Below are 23,191 nucleotides of genomic sequence, written 5' to 3' on the forward strand. Positions count from 1 at the left end.
TTACAGACAGTATTTGCTTCTGTTTCCATCTGCAGATCACTTTTTAAATTATACACCCCACCTCACCATCTGAGCAAAAAGATTCATTCAAAAAGCTTTATTTTGCTTGTCACATCAATGATTTAGCAGGTTGGCTTTCATCGCAATTCTCTATCTACAATATGATCAAAACAGAATGAAAAATTAGATGAAATTCAGGTTCTAGTCCCCTGCCAGTGAGAAATATCAGATGAGAAAATGGTTGACTAATTAGTTATTTGTGTGGAGAAACAATAGGAGTAAAACCCTTGGTAAACATGAAGAAAGTAACAGGAGAGTCATTGCAACTAGAATAATTAAAAACCCCAAACACAAAACCTACAGCAATTAATCAAATGAAAATACTAAAATTGTAATAATGAGGCAGTTAAATAAAATGTTTTGAAAAGGAAAATATTTTTTGTTATTATTGTACAGTCTTTCAAACATTTCTCTATGCCAAGATCTAATTTTCAGGTTTTTTCCTTCAGGGCAAAAAAATCCTAGAAGCTGAGGTGTGACAAAAAAAAAATCCACAAACTCATTTATGTAATTTTTAATCAGAAGTGATTAGGGCTATGGTTAAATGAACCCAGAGGCTATTCTTAAAACTAGGGAATAATACACCGTATCTGGGACTAACACACTAGTATAATCGGGTTGTTACTGTTAGAATAATTGTCGACACATGCAAATCAGTAAAAGATTTTTCATTGTAGCAATTGTGCCTCAAAAGCTAATCAACGTGAGATGAGCTGGAGGTTCTTTTATAAACTACCTAGAGAAGGTTTTGGCAGTAAAACTCTATCAAGTTTCCGCACATGCCAGTTCTTTGCAACCGTGCTTCCAGCAAAAGTGGCTTCTCCCACTGCAAATCCATTTGCTGCTTTCCCTTTCAAGCAGGGGTTCCGGTAGCTCTTGAAAAGCTAGGAAATTTTTTACAAGAGCCCAGCAGATTCACTACTAAAATGTCACTATTGAACGCAGCCACGAAATAGCGCATTTCCACAGAGTCAGTGCGAGTTATTTTTTTCAAAGGGACGGGCAGAAGAGAGGCGAGAAGTGGCTCACTACTGTGAAGCATTAGTCTATCCAGATCAATACAAGTCCTGGGGGACTGCGGGTCCTGCTGCCAGGAACTGGCTGGTCCCAGCACGGCATTACTTCTGCCAGCTGCCGTGGAACCTCAGTTTTGCCCTGGCTAATACTGAGGTCACGAAGAAAACGCCCTCACCTGGAAGCGCTCCCCCAAAACGGCAGGGGAGCCGCGAGACTCGGCTCCAGCGCGGGTTTGCAACCTGTGTGGTACAAACACCGTGACGAGATCCAGTCCTGGCCCCTGTTCACATCTACTGACGCTGGGACTCGTCTCATAAGGAAGGGAGGGAATTAATGTTTCTGCAAATTAATTTCCAAAAGGAAAGGGTAGCGAATTGGTGAATATGCTGAATAATCATTTTAGCCCAGTTTATGGCCTGTGCCAATCTAAGGCCTTCGCAATATCGATGCCTTTGGAAGCAGAGGTTGGTGCAGCAGGCATCCCCTGTGCACTACTTTATCTGTTTCTGTCACGCTCGCTTGCCTCTTTTGTTGCCTTTTTCTCATCAAAACCTTTCAAAGAATTACAGCCCAGTATAAATCTAGAAGACATTGGGACTGGGTTGCCCCAGAGATGGGGAATAACTCCTTGTCACTCTGAAAATAATTAAAAATAAAGCCTAGAACTATCATAGGCCATTCTCCCTATTGCCAGAGGAGCAAGAAATACCAAGGAGGAAATTTTTTGAATTGGTGTCTGCAGATTTAGCAGAATGACTTCCTTTGATACTAAACATGCACAACTTTTCCCATTAATTGCAGATGTTCTTTGGGAAGCAAAGAACGTTCACAAATGACACAAACAGAAAGAACGACGTCTAAATCCAAATATACACGTGGGATCTCTGGGATCACAGCTTTTGGCTATCCTCAAGGCATTCAGAATTAGTTATAGCATGACTTTCCTCCATCTTATCCCTTACTACATGTAGTAATTTTTACCTCTTCAGTGCTAGAGAAAATGCTAAGCAGGAGTGCTGAAACTGGCATTTGAAAGAGGAAAAAATGTCAGGTATTTTTGTCATCCTCACTAGTAAATAAAATAATTACCTCTAACAGAAGATTAAATTATGATCCTCAAGGTGAAAGATGATGCTTTTGTCAGTGTTTTTCTTTTTTTAAAAAGACTGCAACTTTTACTAGGTCACAAATACCAGGCACATTTTTCCCTTTTTTTTTTTTTTTTTTAAAACTAATACCTGAAAAAAATAAGGGAGGAGAAAGGGAAGATGAACTACAACAGAAGTCAGGAAGTAGGTATTAGCCAAAACAGTGCAATTCCAAATAAAGGAAACTTATGAATTGTTAACAGAGTTGGAAGAGACTGTAAACATTGCTGAAGAGACAGTTACTTAAAAGTTAATGAGACCTTGAAAATGTAGTAGCTCGGTGAAATCAATTCTACCACAGAGACCTACATCATAGCCACAAAATGCAAAGATATTAACAAGATAGACAGTTTGTTAGAAAATAAGTTCCAAACTCACAAACCTCAACCTTGAAATCACCGGACAACATTAGTTAAAGTTGTAAAAGAGATGCCACGAAGGAAATGTCTGCTCAGTCTGTCAAGTCAAGGTCAGAAAAGATAAAGTGAAAGGTTCCAAGCAATGAAGAACAAATACTTCAAAAAAAGTTCCTTGAGACCTGGGTCCTAATGACATGAGATTTTCTTAAAAAAAAAAAAAAAAAAAAAAAAAAAAAAAAAATTAGGGCTCCCCGGCTATATCAGGTATTTCAGCAAAAAAAAAAAAAATTGCATAAAAGTGTATTTACTGTGATGAACCAGCATAAATATTTTCACTAGCTTTTTCTTAGCTTAGCAACAAAAGACAAAGAAAAAAGGGACTAGCATAAGAAAGGACAAAATTTAACGTACAATAAATTGACTGTGCAATAAGTAGCAATTCAGAAAGAAAATCTGTGAAGAAGCTGATACTGCCAGAAAAGTAATCGAAGTAGTTTCCTGTGCTGACAGAGCTGGGGCATTCCTGAGTTGGCTGAACTTGCACAGGACTTATTTCTAAGATTCAGCTATTTCTAAGGCGAGCGCCATAACACAAGAGATGATAGGCGAGCAATAATGTTCTGCTGACTTCGAAAAGCTTCTGAGTTTCTTGGCAGGTTGCAGTTAGGGGCCTGGCAGGAAAACCAGCCCCATTCCTGCTCGTTCCCTCTCCTTTCCCCATCAAGTGCACAACGCTGTCCCCACAGCTCTGTTTAAACTGCGTGTATGTGACAACTAGCATAAAATATGCAGCTGGTGCGGGTTTCCCTCTCCAGAAGCTCATTTTGGTGAGATATTGGTTGCTAATCCTACGATTATAAGAGTGTGTTTTCACATATTTGACAGGCATAATCTTGAGTGGCAAAGATCCACGTTGGAATCCAGACTTCACTCAAATAAAAGGAAAACACTGATCCTGGGACTTGAGCTGAACCTGATCCAGGCAAAAAACCTGGCTTGAATCTTGTTTTTTCTCACATTAGAGCACTGCCTGAGCCATTATTTGTAGTCTTTGCTGAATGTGGAGCTGATCCCCAGAAGTATATTTCATGTTACCAGTTCACAACAACAACTGAATTAATAACTGCCATCTCTTAGAGAGGATTTGTTCAACAGGGAGAGCTGTGCGAACCCACAGCAGTCTGCAGCATCACCCCTCGGCCCCTCCTGCCATCCTACAGCCTCACGCTGCTATTGCTGCCGCAGGCTCCCGTCAACCCCTGCCACCCACTAATCCCCGTCGCACCCTACCGCACGTTTACACGTTTCCCATTACGTTTGTGTCTCTGTACCTCTGGGATGGGTGCCTGTGGGTAGAGCTTTATCAGCAAGGTCGAGTGGTTTCGCTAACCCGTCTCCTGCACCCACCACGACATCGATGCCAGCTCTAAACCAACAAAATGCCTCTACGCCTCTCCCCTGCCTGCCACCAGATCCCTGAAGCAAGGAGCTTGACAGAAGCAACAGCAGTGTGCCGGAAATTCAGGTTCCTGCTGGTACGTGGCACTGGGAGGAGGAGATGGGGAATGAAAGGCTTCTCCTGGCTCAAGCCCTTCATGTGGACTTCCTAAATGCTCCCTCTAGGGAGGTGATATGTGCAGTTCCAAACCCAGTCAAAATATTTTAGAAAGAAACAGAATCAAATCAGAATTATTTTGGTCCCAGTTGGGTGCCAACCGATGAGTTAGTTAACTCCTTGTTCCCTATTTAATCTACTAAGCGTCTATTATGAAGGCTGAATTCTCTAAAGGTCAGGACAAGAGCAGGAAATAAGGATGTGGGGGTTTTTAAAAGAGATTTTTATTAACCTTTTTTTAGTAGCCTATGTTTTCCTGTATTTCCTCTAAATTCCTATTGTTTCTTCATGAAAAATATTTTATACACACAGAAGCACATACAAATAAATTTGCCCAAGAAGGATTTCTCAAGGAAATTCTATGAGTTATTCATACAGATATGAGAGAATTACTCTGTGTAGCCATTCCTTCTGGAAAATTATAGAGGCACTTATGTAAAATCTTCTGCTAAATTGATGTCCTAGTAAAAACCATATCCTTACCATTGCTCGGCATCAGATTATGTTTTTAGTTGCATACTACAAGACATGAACACGATAATGTTCATTTCATGTCAATGTCTATGTGAAAAATAGATGCAAGGCTGCCTAGTGTTTGATTAATGGTCTGACTTTATCTGGAAGAACTGGAAATTCTCATTGGGTTTTATAAATCAGTGAAAAGCCAACAAATTAATAACTTTGTTTCCATAGAAATAGAACTCAACTAATTCCATAAAATATGTCACTTTGGTAGTATTATTGCAGCAATTAAGTTTTTTTCCTTTTAATTCTTTAGTTTAGCTTTGTTTAAAAATAAATGCATTCGTAGTAGGAAAATAGACTGTCTTAATGCTTTTGTATAGTTATGTAGCCCAGAGGAATTAATACCCACCAAGTAAAAATACTTTCCAACCTTGTAACATTCAATAACAAAGAAAGAAAGGGTAGGTGAGAAATTCAGTAGCATGTATGATAGATAATGTGAGTATATAATATTCAAGAAAAAATCACCCTACTATCCAATCTGATAATATGAAGAAAAAGGCACATTTATTCCTGCCTAACAATAACACAAATTAAGTTTTCATTTTTTCCAGCTGATTTTGAATACACTACGTACTTCATGGGTGCAGTTCTTACAGATGAAACTTAATTAATTCTCCTTCATTCTTTTTGTAATAATAGGCAATCTCCTATCTGAGGTTTATTTGACTGAGTACACTGAACTATACGAAAAACAAGCAACCATTTTCTGTCCTAAATGTTGGAGCAACGTGTGATATCATGTCACATCTTTTCCTTTATTTTAGGCCAGTTTCTTTTGTTTGCCTAACTCACTATCTTTAATGACCATGGCAAATGAAAAGGAAAGTGTAATTTACTTTTTCTAATCTCTATGAATCAGTTTCTTGGGCATTCAAGCTGTCCAAATGAACTGTAAAAGCCATGGACTTCCCTCTTACCTGTCTGGCCCTTATCACTTTTCAAGGTTGTGTATAACCATGTCTTAGTTGTTTTATTTATAATGTCATCAAGTCCCGGTTGTTACATTTGTTATAGGCTGCTGCACTGAATTCCACCCCCCTCCCTGGCTTTCTGCCTCTGCCTTCAAGGGATGTTAGAAAAATGAAATACTGCTTTTCACTTGTTGGACAAAAACATTAAAAGTCAAATTCCACACTTGGTTATATTCACTCAGGGGATATTCACTGTAACATCCCTTGTCTAACTGACGTTACTGCAAAACAAATTTGGTCCTCTACATGTAAATATTAATAGAGAATACTGCCAGAAATTAAATTCTGCTAGATATTCTGAAAAGCATGTCACAAGGTATAGTGGGATTGAGAAAATGGCCCTTTTACATATAATTAAACATATAATATACAACCTATGAAAAAAACCCTGTGTTTTTCAAAGACATAGAAAATTAAAGGATATTCTTTACAGGGAAAATAATCCTTTATTTGCTAAAAGGTGATTTTGTGCTAAACACTTCTCAGTAACATTCCTTTGGAGGTTAGAAAGCATCTTTTTTGTTAGGGTAACTATCCTGTGTGCATCTGAACGCTTGCTCTGATATACTGTCTACAACAAATCTACTCTATACAGCACAATTTTTATATCATGTTCATCATCATAATAGCCAAGCCCCTTTCGGGTGCACATTAAGCAACATAACAAATGTGTGTCATTTAAGAAATCTGCTGGCCAATGATGGAAAACGTGAAGAAGTTAGAGAAAAAAGCTCCACATAAGTATTCACTTATAACACAAAAAAGAGCTTTCATTAGATGTAATGGGATTAAGTGCTGAAAAGACAGGAAATGGAAGAATTACAGTTCTTTGTTTAACCTTAATTTGCAATTCTTTACCAACAGTCTTCCACTATTTGGTCATATATAGTTTTATTTTCTGCTTGATATCTATTGCATCCAGTGCACAAAATATATGGTGCTCTGTAAATTGGAGGTATTTAATCCTCTCCTACGCTTCTTATTAACTATTATGTCTTAGTTACTGTATGCTATTTAACCCTGATTGCATGCCCGAGTTAAACTTCTTGTGCATTTTTCCCTTGTCATTAGGGATCCGAATGTTTTGCCAGTGCCTTCAATGCATGTCCATAGTATCACTGTGGGTTGAATTTTAATGTTTCAATTTGACAGACAAAAAATAGAAGCCTCAAGACCTTTAAACCTAAAAGTATCTGCTATTTTTTTCCTGAAATGACAGAAACTGAAATGAAAAAACCTCACCTAACTGCACAAAGGAGGACTCATTCTAAGGGTTACAGTTATACAATGATTAAAGCTATTATGGGCTTTTTCTTCTTCTTTTTTCCTTGTACTTAAAAACCTAAACTCTGTAATGGTTTCCATGAGTCAAACTAACTTAACACAATTGACATGGAGATATGCAAAACGGAGACAGTGTTGTTTTCTCTCTCTACTAAAATGTCTTTTAAACACTAGTTAATGACTTAGAAGCTTCCAGGGCCAGAAGAAACTTTTGAAAGCTCCATTTTGAAGCTGCAAACCTTGTGCTCTACTAATACAAAAAATTCTTGTTTTAGCCCTGAAGCATTATCAGATAAACTCTGTGGCTGCATTTGTTTTTTATGTATAAAATGCTACTGAGGACCTAGGGCTGAATCTCCAGAGAGGTTGGGCCTTAGGCTGGTAGCATTCTATTGGAAATTTCCCATTTGAAAGGAAAGAGGAAACATTATTCTGACAGGCCCATTAAAACAGGTAAATGTGTAAAAATTCTCCAGGGTTTGGACTATTCAATGAGTCTGGGTGAGACAGGTTAGTGTCTCCAAGGCAATGCTATGCTAAGTACTACCCAATGGAGCTGCCCCAAGGGATCACAGGGCTGATAATTATCTAGCTATATGTAGAGTAGGCATGCATGTCTCTGTAGGCATATTTACCTAGAGCATAATGGTCATAAAATTAGGAAGAAGTCAGTCCCTAGCAATTCACATTTGAACCAAGAATGAATCTGCAGGCTTACTGCTGCTTAACAAAGTGCGTAATTTCACTCTTACTCAGAAACTATTTTACAGAAATTGGCATCCTTATTACTAAGTTAATAGAAAAATTCCAATTGAACTCTACAAGACTTTTTCCTATTACAGTAACATTGCATAGCTCCATTTAGTAAAAATGAGTGCTTAAACCTTCTGACAATTTCTTCACTGAACTTAAATTCTACTCCAAGAATAACTGCCTGTGAGTCTGAAAGAAGGTGGGGTTCTTTATGTCTTGAAACGCACAGACTAGGGAGGTCTTCTGGTTGAGCAGTAGCTGTAAATGTACAACAGAAGTTCTGTGTACTTGGGAAAGCTTCTGCTCTGAGATGCAATCCTACACCCAGATTCAGTGGGAATTTTGCCACTGAACTGAGTGTGTCCATGGTTAATTCTGACCTTAATCTGCAGATGGCAAATTAATGAAATATAGCCATAACATTAGCATCTCATATCTTCATAGCAGGAGAAAAAAGCTATGGAAGAATTACAGCGTTTCCCTTTTCCAATCAGGACATGAATGCCAGACAACACCTGCTCTGGCATCATCTGAGATCTATACTGCTTTAAATACAGAAGTGCTGAACTCCACAAGAAGAACAAGAATGGCTTAATCACATACTTTCACTTGATAATAGGATTCTGGCCTGGATGCATCACCAGTCTTCCCGGAAAACTTTTGAGTGCTTGGTTTTCCAGCTTTTGCCTTCATATAAAATAACACTGGTCACTGGAGCTACAATCTCACATATTACCTGTCCGAATAAATTTCTGTCAAAGCACCATTGAAAGTTGTAACTACATTCAGATGTGCATACGCGATCTAACTTGGCTGAGGGACTCAAGAATTCAATGGCTTTAAAATATTAACAGAAATTCATACCACCCCCTTCCCTGTGAACTTGCCTCCTCACACAGCATCCTCAAACTTGATAGCTAACTTATTATAATCAAGATACTCTTTACTTCTTCCAGAGGCAAAATCCTGCCTTTTCTGAAACTAGAAGAGAACAGTAATGACAAAGCGAGTTATTGTCAAGATCTGACTTCCACTGCAAGCATAACTTGTGACTGATATATCCTATTGTTATATTTCTCAAGAAGATCTGCAATATTGTTTAGTCAGTGACATGAAAAATGTGCCCTATAATTTCACAGTTCACAGCCATTCACTGAGTGCTGACATGGTTGAAATCATAATGTGGCATAATATTGTTATGCAGGATAAAGACAGAGGGTCTAATTAAACTCCCCTTAAATGTTACATTCATCCTTATTAATCAAGAATTTGGGATTCTTAAGGTAATATGAAGAGAAGTTAAAATTGGTTTCTATGGCTTATTTGATTACATGGAAACACAGATTCGCTATTCTATCATCTATAGCTTTAATATCAACATATTAAGTATGATTTATGCCAACAGAGTAGAGCAGATGGAAAATTTCAGTAATACGATCTTCTGACAAGTATTGTCAGGAGTGATGAAGGCTGGCTTCAGGTAGCTGGATTCCCTGCAAAACTATGAATCACTGGATTGAGAATTCTGGAGACCATGCTTTAGGTAGCCTTTAAGAATTTAATTCAGACACTTCTGCTATTTCAGGGACTAATCAAAGAGAGAGGGTTTAATCTTTTTCTCTCAGGAAAGGGACACTGTTCTTCAGAACTGCCTCATTCAGTCTGGGTGAAAATTTGCTCTCTGCTCTGCCTCCTTTTCTACTAGGAGAGTAAGGAAAAAATAGGTGCTATAGCGTCCTGTTTATGTGCATTAATCTTTCCCCCAAACCTTAACAACTGCTAGGAAGAACGAAGCAGTAAGACAAGGTGTTAGCACAGATAAGACAACGTAAGTATGGGAGTTCCTCCACCTCCTTGCAAGGCAGAAGCCAGCATACCAAAGCTTAGCGCCAACTGGTTAGATGGGATTGTCCTTAAGCACTACAAATTGATATACAAAAGCAGACAAGGACAGAAGAGGCCTACATTTGCCCCAACACAGAGAGTATCAGTAAGAAGAGGGCAAAAAGAAACAGCGGAGGAGACTTAAAGGTGTTCAATACTAGGAGAAACACCAGAAGCAACTGGGAAATCAGGGACTCCTAGGGAGTCTCCAAGGTGCAAAAAGGGAGGTGTTGACCGGTTGGTTATAAATTAAGAAAGCCAGGGAATGCCTATGAGTAATAATAGGACTGAATAACAGACTTTGGGAAGCAGACTATCAACAACCATTCACTACTCTGAGGAAAAGAAGGTCCTGTAATAGTATAGCTCCGATATTGAAGCTGACGGAGGCTTTCCTGAATGGTCAGAGTTAGCTGCTGTCCACAGCTTTTATAGGACCTGGCTTCCAGATTTGGCAGATGCTTTGATTCTCTTGGCGCTGGGATTTTACTCCAGTCACTTATTCTCATCAGTCTCACCTCAGTAGTTCCCACCAGAGACTTTTGTTTGTTTGTTTGTTGTTTTGTTTTGTTTTTTGTTTACCAGCTGCTTCCTCCATGTTAATTCAGGCTCAGGATATACTACCTGCACAGTGCTGGCCAGCTACAAATCATTTTCTGAACAGGAAAAATGGGGCCTGATTTTACTCTTAAGCCATTATCACCCTTCCAGAGTTACATCAGTGTGGGCACTGGTATGAGAGGAGAATAAAGGAAGCACAGTACCACTCAAGAAACAATTTTCCTTCTTTCCCATCTTGCTGTAGGCCTAAAGCATTTGCTGTATGGGGAAAGAGGGGCTTGTTTACTTTGTCCAGTAAACAAAAAGTGAAAGTCAGTTTGGTCAAACAATGACCAAAAAACAAAAGAAGACAACACATTCTTTCATTAATTTTTCCCTTCAGATATTAATATTATAATACTAACATATATATCACAGTGATTACCTACATAGATATTATTCACACATTTAAGAAACAGTTTCAGTAAAAAGACTGTTGTGTAGAATACTGTTGAGCTAACAGTTGATGAGTGAGTACCTGCAATTACAGATGATAGTTGTGTAGCATGAGGGAATTGGCCAAATTCTTTCTTTCAGCGGTGATTAAATCTCTCCTTTTCCAGCACTGCTTGCTGGATACCCCAATACATGCAGCTCTCTAGACTTAGTGTTTCTGTGTTCAAAATTTTGCAGGAAAGATGGAAGAAGAAAAACTTTTTGCTTCAAGCAGATTCCCTCTCTACCTGGCTTTACTTCTAACTAAAATAAGAGAAAGGAAAAGAAAAACAATGTGCATTGTCCAATATACAGTAACTTCAGATCTAGAGTTGTGCTACAAATTCCCAATGGCTGGGTTCAGACAGGCCATAAATAAAACTGCAGAGCCAACTTGAGATGCTCTCGGGTGTAAGTTAGAGTGAAAAACTCTGGCGCTGCATGCTGAAAGCATGGCTCAGCCATTCATTTATAACAATAGAACTATTCTTCTGTCTGCGCAAGGAAAACAAATCTCCTGTTGTTAGGAATCAAAGACAAGTCCTTCAGATTCCAGGAGACATATTTAACAATGACTAAGTGTATTACTTCATAAGCATTCACTCTTTAAGACTTTCTATCCCTCTCTCATTATACAGTACTTCTGTAAGTGATTGCTGTGTATCCCAAAAAGCAAGTTTATTGACCTTCACCTGCAACAAAAGTGCTTTAAAAAGGCTTGATGTGCAACAAAGTATGCAAAATTGATCCCTTAAGTGTTTGTGAGGAATGTGATTTGAAGCCTCATCCTTGTTCAGAGGGGGTTCAGGATCTCTGAAAAAATCCTGGCAAGAGACAGGAAAAAGGCTTTTTGAATTGTCTTTGAAATTCATGGCTTATGTATTCACTAGGTGTAAGGGGGGTGATTGGCAGCAAAGAGTAACAGAGGTAAACTTGCTTTTTCCAGTGAGTTCTCCTTAGTTTTCTCAAGTATCTGAGATTTGGAAGAAACTCACTGAACTATAAATCCCACTTCAGTCTAGTGTCAGCAGTATTTTACAGTTTTTTAGGCAGCCAGTTTTTTTGGACAAAAAGTATGCAGATCATGGTTGCCACCAATACAAGTTTGGAACATTTCCACTGATGTTCACCAATGCCATAGGCACTGACCCCAAAGTTATGATGATGTAATCTAAAGCAAAATGTGGCCCAGTAGCAAAAATTCCCATTCCCAAAGTCAATGGCCAGTCCATTGTCCAGTGGCTCTTGGTGAAATGACAAATAAACAAACATGGTCATTTTAATTCAGTGTCTGTTAGGTTCAGGCTTATCATCCCCATGGTCTGATGTTCAAGGGTGACGCCTCATTAATATATACACTCAGTTTGCAGTACAGAAAAATGCACTTCATGTAAAGGAAAACAGAGTCTGTCCACCTTTCAGATAGACCGGTAGCTGTTATTTGGAACTGACGACAATAATAAATATGACTTTGCTCCCATTTCCAGACTAGTAGAGCTCTCAAACACACAGCCAGTACAATGCCAGTGCTATAGCACTTGAACGTCCAGGCTGTCGGTTAACAGGCAGCTGGGTAGCTGGATCCATCACAGGCTATTCTAATTTGAAATGATTAATCTCAAACAAATGGAGATTTACTGGTTTCATATTTGTGTAATTCCACTAAATTAACAATATGGTGATATAAGGAGACCAGAATCAAATAAAAGGATGTCAACTTCCAAGCAAAAAATTGGCTTTCAAATTTCTACGGTTGAGACTTCACCGCTAAGACAATGTACGTATGCTTCCAGAAGCCACTTATACTATGTGGGGTCAACTGGATTCAGGGCCAGGTAAAAAAATTATACACACAAATATACATCTTATTTACATATATTCCTTCAGATATTTATGGCAGTCTTTCATATTCCTATGAAACTCTCTGCAGTTTGGGTTCCATTTCTAAGTTCTCCAGCTTCAAATACTGCATTTTAATTCTGCTTAATGAATTAGATATGCTTTAGAGCTATAATAAACTTTTCTTGTGAAGATATTTCTGAAGCATTGAATCACATTGCTTACTGAGAATAAATACCACAATAATATATTTACATAAATAATTTAAAATCCAAGAGCACAGTAGGTAATAAAAATATATTGCCATGATAAACCATGAAACCGGAGAACAACGTCACTTTAATTAAAAATTACAAATACACCACAGTAAACAACTTATTTACATGTAGTTAAAAGTCTAACTATCGAATATCCTGGACTTGTTGAATCCAAAAAAGGGAAAAATACTGAAACCAATCTCTTCACACAGACAAATATTGAGGACTGTAACTGTGTTTAATTAAGATCTACTGTTAATAATGGATTTCAGAGAGTGAGGTTCTTCTTTTAATTTCCCAAGGTAGAAAATGTTATTAAATTTGGCCTTTAACTTCTCATTGACATGTACACTTGAAACTTCTGATTAAAATTTCAGAGGTTGGGAAAATGCACCCAAAATTAAACTCTTAAATCTGGCACAAAAATACCAATGATCCCTGATTAAGAAATCAAATTTCAGAAACTTCATTACTGTTCTATTAATACATTGTTGGGTTATAATTAAAAAGGGGCCTGCTGGATTTCCTTCTTTTTTTAGTTCTAAAAAAGTTGGAAATTGTAGAGGGAATTAAATCCTTAAAAAAAATAATAAATAGGTTAATGAATCTAAGAAAGGTAATCCAACTTCAGCAGGTTCCTTTTCTTTCTGGGAGTGATCGCAGTGGAATAAACATTATTTTCCACCCAAAGGTATGTCTTCAGGAAAAAACACTGGTTCTGTCTGCTCCTTCCTTCCTACAACATCCACAGTCCAAAGCTCACTATATTCATTGCAGACTTTTCATAGGAAATCGTAGATCTGCATATAGTTGTGAAAGTCAGCGTTAACCTAGTTTTAAACAGGTATAATTTAGAGTAAGATTAAACTTGATGCCTACATTATTTAGCTGGTCAATATGAGCATGTGGTTCTTGTTTCCAGGATGATGTTCCTACCTCTATCTTGAGTTTCTTTGAAATGTTAACATCAGTAGATCAGAGAAGAGCTGACACCATGAAAGTTCACTGCTAATCGTGTGCAGACAAATAGCTAGAGCTCAAGGTACGTGCTTTTGAGTCTTACAAATACTCAGAGTCATATTTTTTTCAGTGTAATACATTTTTGCCAGCTTGTTTGAGCTCTTAAATGAAATTCCTTCTCAGTCTGCAAAAACACTTCAAGCTGAAGAATAAGAAAGAAAATTGCTTCAAAAGTACAGCTGTCTTTAGGAATTTTTACAAAGTAAGCCACTTTTTTCAGAGAGATAAGTAATTTGAATCTGATTCAGATATGCAACGTTCAAAGAATAAATTCAATATAGATGTGGACAATGGCACAAATGGTTTCTATATACCATTCATGGTTCTTGAAATGTATTTATGATGTTATATCTAGTAGAGTAACTAAATTTCCTGATTACAAATAATCAGCCCTCCCTACAAGTTTTATATAGAAAATTAACTAAAAATACCCCTGCAGTTAGACATGTATCAGTTGTTATAGGTTGAAAATAAAAAAAAAAACCCAACATTACTAATTCTCTGTTCTTCTTTTGTTTGTATCTGTCTGCATATTTTGAACAGTATGTGCTTTGTTGGGGGCGATGTACATTGTTTCCACAGCACACACAATATGAATCTGGTATTCATTGCGTCCCGCAGACACAAACCATTGCTTGCTCATGGTCACTGATATTTAGTGAAATACCTCGTTTAAAAGCCTGTATTGTGCCTAGTTGGCCTTTATGTTACCAGTATAATCATAGTAAGGACTCTGATGCTATAATTTATAGCAGCATAGTCTGAGAACCATGCAGTTTGGTGTGCATTCTCTATAAAAGTCCTGGACCTACGCCCAAACTCTAAACACAAACCTGCCTGTAGGAACTTAAGAGAAAACATTTTGGCCAGATCCAAACTAGTGAGTAGCTTTAGCCCTTATACACACAATTTTACACTACCCTTAATTGCAGATGCTGTTCTCATATACTACAGTCTTCCTTTTTCACTGCTAGTAGCTATGTGTTTCAATAATACCTGTCAGTGTTAAATGCATCTTTTAAAAATGCTATTTTATGCTTTCCTGTTACTTTAGCAAAAGAACATACAAGTAGTCAAATTAGCCTTTCCCAAATCATTCTGCCGTTCCCAGATTTCCATTGTATTTGCATTATTTTCTTCTAACTTATACAGCCACTTCCTTCCACAAAGTTTCTGTATATGATCGTGGTACATTCCCAGCCCAATCTAGCTTTCTGCTCTTCTTTTCTGAACATACAGGGTAAGAAAAGAAAAAAAATCTTGCTTTCCAGGTTTTGGCCATGCAGATATGGTAAAACTTCTGGGAAAATTGTATTTAGACTATAAGCTAGTTATAGTCAAGATTTGAGAAGTCTTTTGCAGTCAGCCGTGAGATGTGGTGGACTGCAAAAAGTGTTTAGGTTACTTAGCTGGTCATACACAATACTCAAAGTTTTCAGCGACTCATTGGTGTGTCCTATAATTTCAATGTCAATGTAGTTAGGAGAAATTCAGCAACATCAGTAGATCAAGGGGGACAAACTCAGATAATAGTTTCTGGATTGTTTTTTTGATAACCAAATCCTTATATTTTCTTGGCTTTTCTCTTTCAGTATTATAAAATCAACTGTTACTTATCTCCTATGAAAATACATAAAGTTACGGATAACTTCAATAATTATGTTTCTTAAACTCAGTCCCAATCCCAAAGAGAATAAATATCTTTTCCCTACAAAAGTCAGGTTCTGACTAATGCTGCTGAGGGTCATATTGCTTTATCTGACAAGCAACAGAAATTCCATAGGTTTTCCATCCATAGACACAAATTTGTGTGACCACAGTGAATGAAATAAAGAATCTTTGGAGCAAAAAATAAAATTAAGAATAAAAATACATTCCATAAATACATTTAGAAAACAAGGAGAATGACATATGCTAAGAATAAACTTGAGATAAACTGATATTTCAATGGCAGAACTCAAAGGTGTTTTTGATAGAGAAAAATGGAAATATTCATACTCCATTAACTAGGTATTTTTGAGGTGATGTAAAGAATTGACATTTTTAATTGTCTGCCTTGCCTTTTTCCTCCCTGGAGATGAGCACACTCACCTGCTTAAATTCACCTTCTCATCATTCGAATCCAAGGCTGTCAGTGCGGTCCTTTGCAATGGCATGTTTACCAATATTTGTTACTGACAGAGAACATCTTCAAGATCAGTAGCTTTATTTTTTTGTAGCACAGTACATATGCCAAAACTTCTTTAAGTAGTACACAATCACTGCTAAATAACCCTGTGATAGCAGAGAAATCTACCTCTATGGTATAGATTGACAGTGCACGTTGTTCAGGTAAAGCTTTGAAGTCATTCTCACAAAGATGTTTATGTCCTTTTATATACATTCATGTCTAGGGGAAATTAGACTCACAAGTAAGAACAAAAAATTAAACACAGATGTAGATTTTAGCTGTAGCACCTAACCTTCAGTTCTCAAAGGCTGAGAAAAGCTGTCTGGAAAGTCAATTTAGTATGAGAGAAGAAAGCGGTTGATCTTTCATTTTTCAACAAATCTAAAACAAAAGATCAGACCAGGTGGGTTAAAATATATGATGATGGCACCACTTAATACCTAGGTTTGCTCCTTGCAACATGGCACGTGTGGGATTATATTATCATAGCACAGAAATAATAATTTACTTTCATTTATCTGGGCAAGGCAAAGTCATAGCTGACTATAGCTTCAATGTGTCATTGGGAAATGTTTTGTCAGCCCTTGAACGTGGATGGACAGTCATTACTTCACTGAGGGACATTATAAATGATCATAAACTGACAAATCATATGTAAACCAGATAAATTATTTGTATACACATTTTCAATTTTTACACGTTTTCTCTGGCTCTCACGAAGGAAGAGGAATAAACAAGCAGGTTAAAAGTAATTTTGAAACACTGTGCAAAGGTATATCTATTGCTCATGGCATTTGATTGTTCTACTGCAGTAATCTCATAGCCTGGAAAACTACTGCCCCCTGTCTAATGCAGTTCTTTCTTTTCATTATACTGAATCTCTTCATTGCAGGGAAAAAAAAAATAATTGCCACTTATTATTATGTAGAGCCCAAACAACTTTAATTTAATTCTGTACTGGCAGGCAAATTCACGGGCACAAAAGACGTACTCGCTTCCTGATGGATGAAAATTAGAGGGTACTGCACTCACCTGATAGTCTGATGCTGCAAAGTATCTGGATCAGTGGCATTTACCGTTAACACGACACTGCCAATAGGGATGTTTTCTTGTTTTGTCACTGTCATTGGGTTTGGGTGGAAAAGCGGGCCTTCATTCACATCCTCAACAGTAATCTGAACTGTTGCCGTGGAACTGGGGCCATAGGCTATGTCTGGAATCAGAGGGTCTTCATTTTCTACTTTGATCAGCAGCGTGTGAAACGCCGAAATCTCGTAGTCTAAAGGCTGTAAAACACATCACAAAATCAGAGTGCAAGGTGCAAAGACAGTACTTAACCCTTTTTCCTTGTATCCCATTGCAAACTTGCAGAGCATAGAATTAGCCAGAAAGGGACAACGGCATTCACCGCATCTGATACTTGGTCAGTTTAGCATGAGACACAATGGTAGTTATAAAGTACATTGAAGACAACATAATGGACTTGCTGAAAGATGGAGATGTCCCTCTGCCCAAGAGCATATACTTTTTTGCCATACCTCATACATATAGTTTAATTCTCATATATACATACTTATTTATGATGTAATATGCATTTAGCAAACAAATCAGTCATAATTAGTAGCTTCTTATGATAAGTAACATAAGGCTATTTTCTCAACTCCTACCTTGAAATCAAAAGCACCACCATGGAAATACATGCCATTTATCCTAAAATTGAAAATGCCTCTTCTGAAGTCAAACAGAGAAAATTCTGGTACAGGCAGCAACCAAGGCTATTTTCTTTTTTTTTAAAGTGTGAGACAGAGGATTAGCTTCATACAAAGACAGCAAATAAATTTTTTCATGAGACTTTAGAAATGTGGGACCAAAGACAGCTCTCCAGTTCAGTCTGAAGCCACATCCTCTACTTCCCTGGTATTTGCATCTGTATTCTCTAACTTAGAACAAAATGTGGCCCTTCAATTCTAATTGTACCCTTAGTCACAAACAAAACTTTGTTGTAAAGTCTCACTATTAATTGTGATGCTTACTGCAAAACTAGCTGCCATTTAAGCACAATGACAATATAGTTAGCAACAGGCAGGTCCTCACGGCCAGAGCAGTAAGCCTGCTGTGACAGCAGAAGGGGTTATACATATTGTGTGGACAAGGGCTGATAGCCAGCTCTATATTTTTGAGTAACTTATCCTTGGTGTGCCTTCTCTTACGCAGTGAATTCAGTGGGTGGACCTTACACTAATAATACAGTACAACAGGAAATTGTTCTTACTTTGACAACTGAGAGCATTCCCTCATTAGTCTGGGGATTGGTATGGATTTCAAAGCTCTGCCCTGGATTTCCATTAATAATGGTGTAGACAGCTCTCCACGCTCCAGTTGCTGGGTCATCTCGGTCACCAACGGTTAAGTTTACTATTACACCTGTGACTCCCTCCTTTACTGTGGCTTGAAACTAGGAAAAAAAAAAACAACAAAAAACCAAAAAAACCAGAGAGGAAATTGTTACTATTTGCAATTAATGACCACACGTGCAAAATACCCAAGCCAGCATTAATTATTCACTATGACAGAAGAAAGATGTAATCCTTGACTGAAACAGAATGTTATAGGCTCTAAATAATACATTCTCATTCATGAAATAGAAGGTAGTGCATTACAGCTGCTCTCCATTTAACAGGTGACAGATAAGCAGCAATGTGATAGGAATCAAGCTTTGGAAGATTCTGATCACAAGACGACAGATCATCTCATATTACTGGAGAAGTGAATCCTGAAAATATATATGGTGTTGCATAGGTGCATATGCTATCAGAACGGGAACTATACTCATAGCTAGGCAGAAGAGGAAGCTAACTAATACAGCCCATTCTTGCCCTCGAATGTACTGTTGTGTGGTGGGTTGACCCTGGCTGGAGGCCAGGTGCCCACCAGAGCCGCTCTCTCGCTCCCCTCATTCACTAAACAGGGGAGAAAAGGTATAACGAAGCGCTTGTAGGTCGAGATAAGGACAGGGAGAGATCACTCACTAATTGTTGTCATGAGCAAAACAGACCGAACTTAGAGAGGGAATTCATCTGATTTATTACTAGGCAAAACAGAGTAGAGGAATGAGAAAATAAAATCAACTCTTAAAACACTTCCCCTCACCCCTCCTATCTTCCCGGGCTCAACTTCACTCCCGGCTTCAACCTTCCCCCCTCTCAGTGGCACAGGGGGACAGGGAGTGGGGGTTACGGTCAGTTCATCTCACGGTGTTTCTGCCGCTTCTTCATCCTCAGGGGGAGGACTCCTCTCATCATTCCCCTGCTCCAGCATGGAGTCCCTCTCACAGGGTGCAGACCTTCAGGAGCAAACTGCTCCAGCGTGGGGTCTCTCCCACAGGGTCACAAGTCCTGCCAGCAAACCTGCCCTGGCGTGGGCTCCCCTCTTCACGGGTCCACCGGTCCTGCCAGGAGCTTGCTCCAGCGTGGGCTTCCCACGGGCCGCAGCCTCCTTCAGGTGCCTCCACCTGCTCCGGCGTGGGGTCCTCCACGGGCTGCAGGTGGAATCTCTACACCCCCTCATCCTTCCTCCATGGGCTGCAGGGGGACAGCCTGCTTCACCATGGCCTTCACCATGGGCTGCAGGGGGATCTCTGCTCCGGCGCCTGGAGCTCCTCCTCCCTCTCCTTCTGCACTGACCTTGGTGTCTGCAGAGTTTCTTACATCTTCTCACTCCTCTCTCCGGCTGCAAAAGCTCTCTCTAACTGTTTTTTTCTTCTTCTTAAATATGTTATCACAGAGGCGCTGATTGGCTTGGCCTTGGCCAGCGGCGGGTCCGTCTTAGAGCCGGCTGGCATTGGCTCTGTCAGACACAGGGGGAGCTTCTAGCAGCTTCTCACAGAAGCCACCGCTGTAGCTCCCCCGCTACCAAAACCTTGCCACGCAAACCCAACACAGTTGTATACCAATAATCCAGTTTTGCATTTCAGACTATTATTTTTCATAAATTATCCCACCCATATTAATTTTTCACTACACTGTTATCAATACATAAAACATTTTTCACAAAAAGTGTTCCCATACTGTTTTTTGGAGGGGTTGCTCTAAGAGACTCAAAAATAATTGGACCTCATGCTGCCACTTGGTCTGCATAACTAAAAGTCAGTGTTACTTTGTTTTTTCAGTGGAAGAATTTTTTATGATCTTGTGAAATTTGTTGCACTGCTGTACTATTCAGCTAGCCAAGCCCTATGAGAAAACTCTAATTTAATATCCAGTCAAACAGTGTATAACATCATTCTTATTTATGTAGGAAAAACATTAAGCAATCCATTGGAAAAGCTTGTAAGGGTCAGACCTAATAATACTCCTCACCTTTCAAGTACTTGAGGCTGACGTGCTAAAAGCACTGTATATAAGAGTGATAAGATAATACCTACTTTATAGGTGGATAAACCAGAATGATAACATACTTAATCCTGAGAAGTGCTGAACATCAGCAGTACCATTATAGATCATTAGGAAATCTTAGCATTTCTGGGGATTAAGCCTTCAAAAGTCCAAAATTACAAACTTTAATGACACAAATAGGCTTTGCCGTACATGCACGGCTTAAAAGCTGCATCGTCAGTGACAATATATCACTCAAGGGCAAAAATCACCCAAGTGGCTTCAAGACCTGAATAGACTAAATGTCTTTTGCTCTGTCTTACGGACCACATGAAGTCATAACACTACAGAAGATTTTGTGAGAATACTGAATACAGAAAATGGCATTTTATTAGTATATAGATTTCACAATCTGGACAAATAGTAGGTAAAATGGATTTCCTCATAGTAAAATACAAGGAGACAACTATGTCTTTTCCTGTGTTCAGTTATCCTTTGTTTCATTTCTTCCAATAAATTTGACTTATGTTTCTAAACCCTTTTTCAATTTAGCTGTGTAATTTGAGTGTATGCATTCGGTTCAAGATTTCCAGCCTCAAACCTGATTTTATAAAAGGATGACATTAATGATTGCCTATTTCTATCTTCTTTGGTATATTTAACAATGAATTTAAAGATTCTTTTGATTTTGATAGTTAATATGTAACAGGTTGTCATTGAGCTTTGTTTCAGACACATCATTAAGCTCATTTGCAGTTTAATTAACTCTAAACGATAATATAACAATATTTTTGCTTGCTTTGAAACAAATAAAAAGAAAAGCTCTATTAAGAATCTTGGAAATAACAGAGGAATGATTACCAAGATTGTATTCCTTCCTACTCAGCAAAACGCTGTCACTGGAAAGCACACTTGGACACCTCTTACTCTAATTGAAAATAAGCGATTAGCATGATTAATATTTTTGTATTATTTCATATTGTCTCAGCTTGAGTGTGTGTAAAATGAGACATCAGAACCATAAGGGCCAGAATTTTTCCCAACAAGCGTTCAGTACCAAACAATTCCTATTTAGCAATGTAAAAGGTGACTAGACTTCAAGGAACCTAATCCTAAAGAATCTATTAGATTTGACTAGGCGTCTGCTCCTAATTCATATTGATCCTTCTGAAAAATCTTTTCCTTAATCCACTAGTCTGATTCAATTAAAGGTTCAACTCTCCCTGGATCACCTTGGGAACAGTAAGACCTGTTAGGGTAAAATATTTAAAGATCTGTTTTATTCAGATACATAATTGTGAAGCCAGTGAAATAAATTTATTATGCTTACCCCACCAGTGCCAGACTATGATGGAAAAGGTTGCCATGATGTGCCAGCTAGTTCGAAAAATACTGAATGTCAGTTTAAGGATATCCAATTCAAGGATATCTCAGCTGGGGCTGGCTTTCTTCTGCATTCCTATTTTCTCCGTATTTAGGAAGGGCTCTTGGTAGCTTCAATTGCTATGAGTTCATAGTGCAGAAAGGGCACATAGACTTGCTGGGGGCATAAAACTGACACCTACAGATCAAGGAAATGACAATGTCTACAGCCAAAGGCTGTGCCAAGCCAAATAATTCCAAGCAGAGTGGTATGCTCACCCCTAGCATTCTTTGCATTTTAGAAATGACCATATAAACACAGAGGGTATTTGAAGCTGTCTGGAATATTACACTAAAATCTGTTCAAGATGGATGAAAAAAGCAGAATGATCAAATCATAGAAGTTGTCACATGGGTCTACTATAAATTTATAACTTGAAAAGTGTAATAAATCACAGATGCGTAATTGCAAAAGGCAAATATCTACTGTGAAATAGAGGCACAGAAAAATATAGTGTATATTATCTAGAAGGTGAACTCTTTTACCTGTTCAGTCACCTTTATATAAAGAATAGAATTCCCAGTATTTAGAAAAATCTGTTATATTTATACAGGGTCCCTTTCAAAAAAAAAAAAAAAGGAATTTAAAAACTATGAAAGGACAAAAATAGGAATTAGATTTGCAAATAGAGAAAACATAACCACAGGTTCATCGTATTTCAAAATGAAAGGTTTACCTTCTCAAAACACGGTGCTTAACTGGGCAAGTCTGATCCAGTGCTCTAAAATAAAACCCCATAGTGGCTAACACAAATAATTGGATCACAAGTTAATTGATTTTACGCTTTTTAAATATCTGCACATCCCTTAAGCACCACTATAAATTAAGAACAAAATAGATGAGTTCAGTACTTTATTTAAGCTGCTATCATCTAGACCCATATTAAAAATACTAACTTAGAAGGCAAATACCCTGGGCCAGAGTTACATTTGGTTGGAAGGAGCTATGTTCATCTACTACAACTGAGCTTTGAATATGTAAGGCTAACTTGCTCTGCAGAGTGAGATGCCATATTGTCATTTATTGTGTTTGTCATGCATACAGCCTAGAAATTCTAGTCATTCTGTTATATTCAGAATTTTATAAACATAGGAGGGGAAAAAAGACCTGATTCCCCTTTTTCCGCGCCCAAAAGCTTATTAAAAAACTACAGAAAAAACAGACAACAGACTGATAGCAGCTTAGAAGGAAAAAATGAGTCAACAGTGGCCAGCAGTCTACCCTTAACAGTCAGTTTTTTCTAGACAAATGAGACTTTTAATGGGGAACTGAAAGACATGAAGGAAATATCATGATGGATATAGATGAAGAGTTCCTCCAAGAGTGTGAGGGTGGCTTGTGAGGAAGCACGAATAGACTTGAAAATGTAATGAGTGAGAAATGTTTGGTGTCATGACAGACTGATGGGAAGTAGAGATCGACCACTGGACATTCTTTTGAGAGATCACAAAGATG

General features: G+C 38.2%; 1 protein-coding gene across 3 annotated transcripts in view; it reads right to left on the reverse strand.

Annotated features, from left to right (window-relative positions):
- The window catches only part of CDH13 (cadherin 13), a 500,702-nt gene that overhangs the window by 46,621 nt on the left and 430,890 nt on the right, over positions 1 to 23,191 (reverse strand). For all 3 annotated transcript variants that reach the window (XM_054840727.1, XM_054840728.1, XM_054840726.1), the window contains 2 exons: positions 18,213 to 18,395; positions 16,973 to 17,226 (listed from right to left, as the gene is read on the reverse strand). In XM_054840727.1, coding sequence (XP_054696702.1) covers positions 16,973 to 17,226; positions 18,213 to 18,395 — 437 coding nt within the window. The remainder of the gene's footprint in view (positions 1 to 16,972; positions 17,227 to 18,212; positions 18,396 to 23,191) is intronic.

This window comes from Grus americana, chromosome 13 (genome assembly GCF_028858705.1).
Source record: "Grus americana isolate bGruAme1 chromosome 13, bGruAme1.mat, whole genome shotgun sequence".
Taxonomy (NCBI): domain Eukaryota; kingdom Metazoa; phylum Chordata; class Aves; order Gruiformes; family Gruidae; genus Grus; species Grus americana.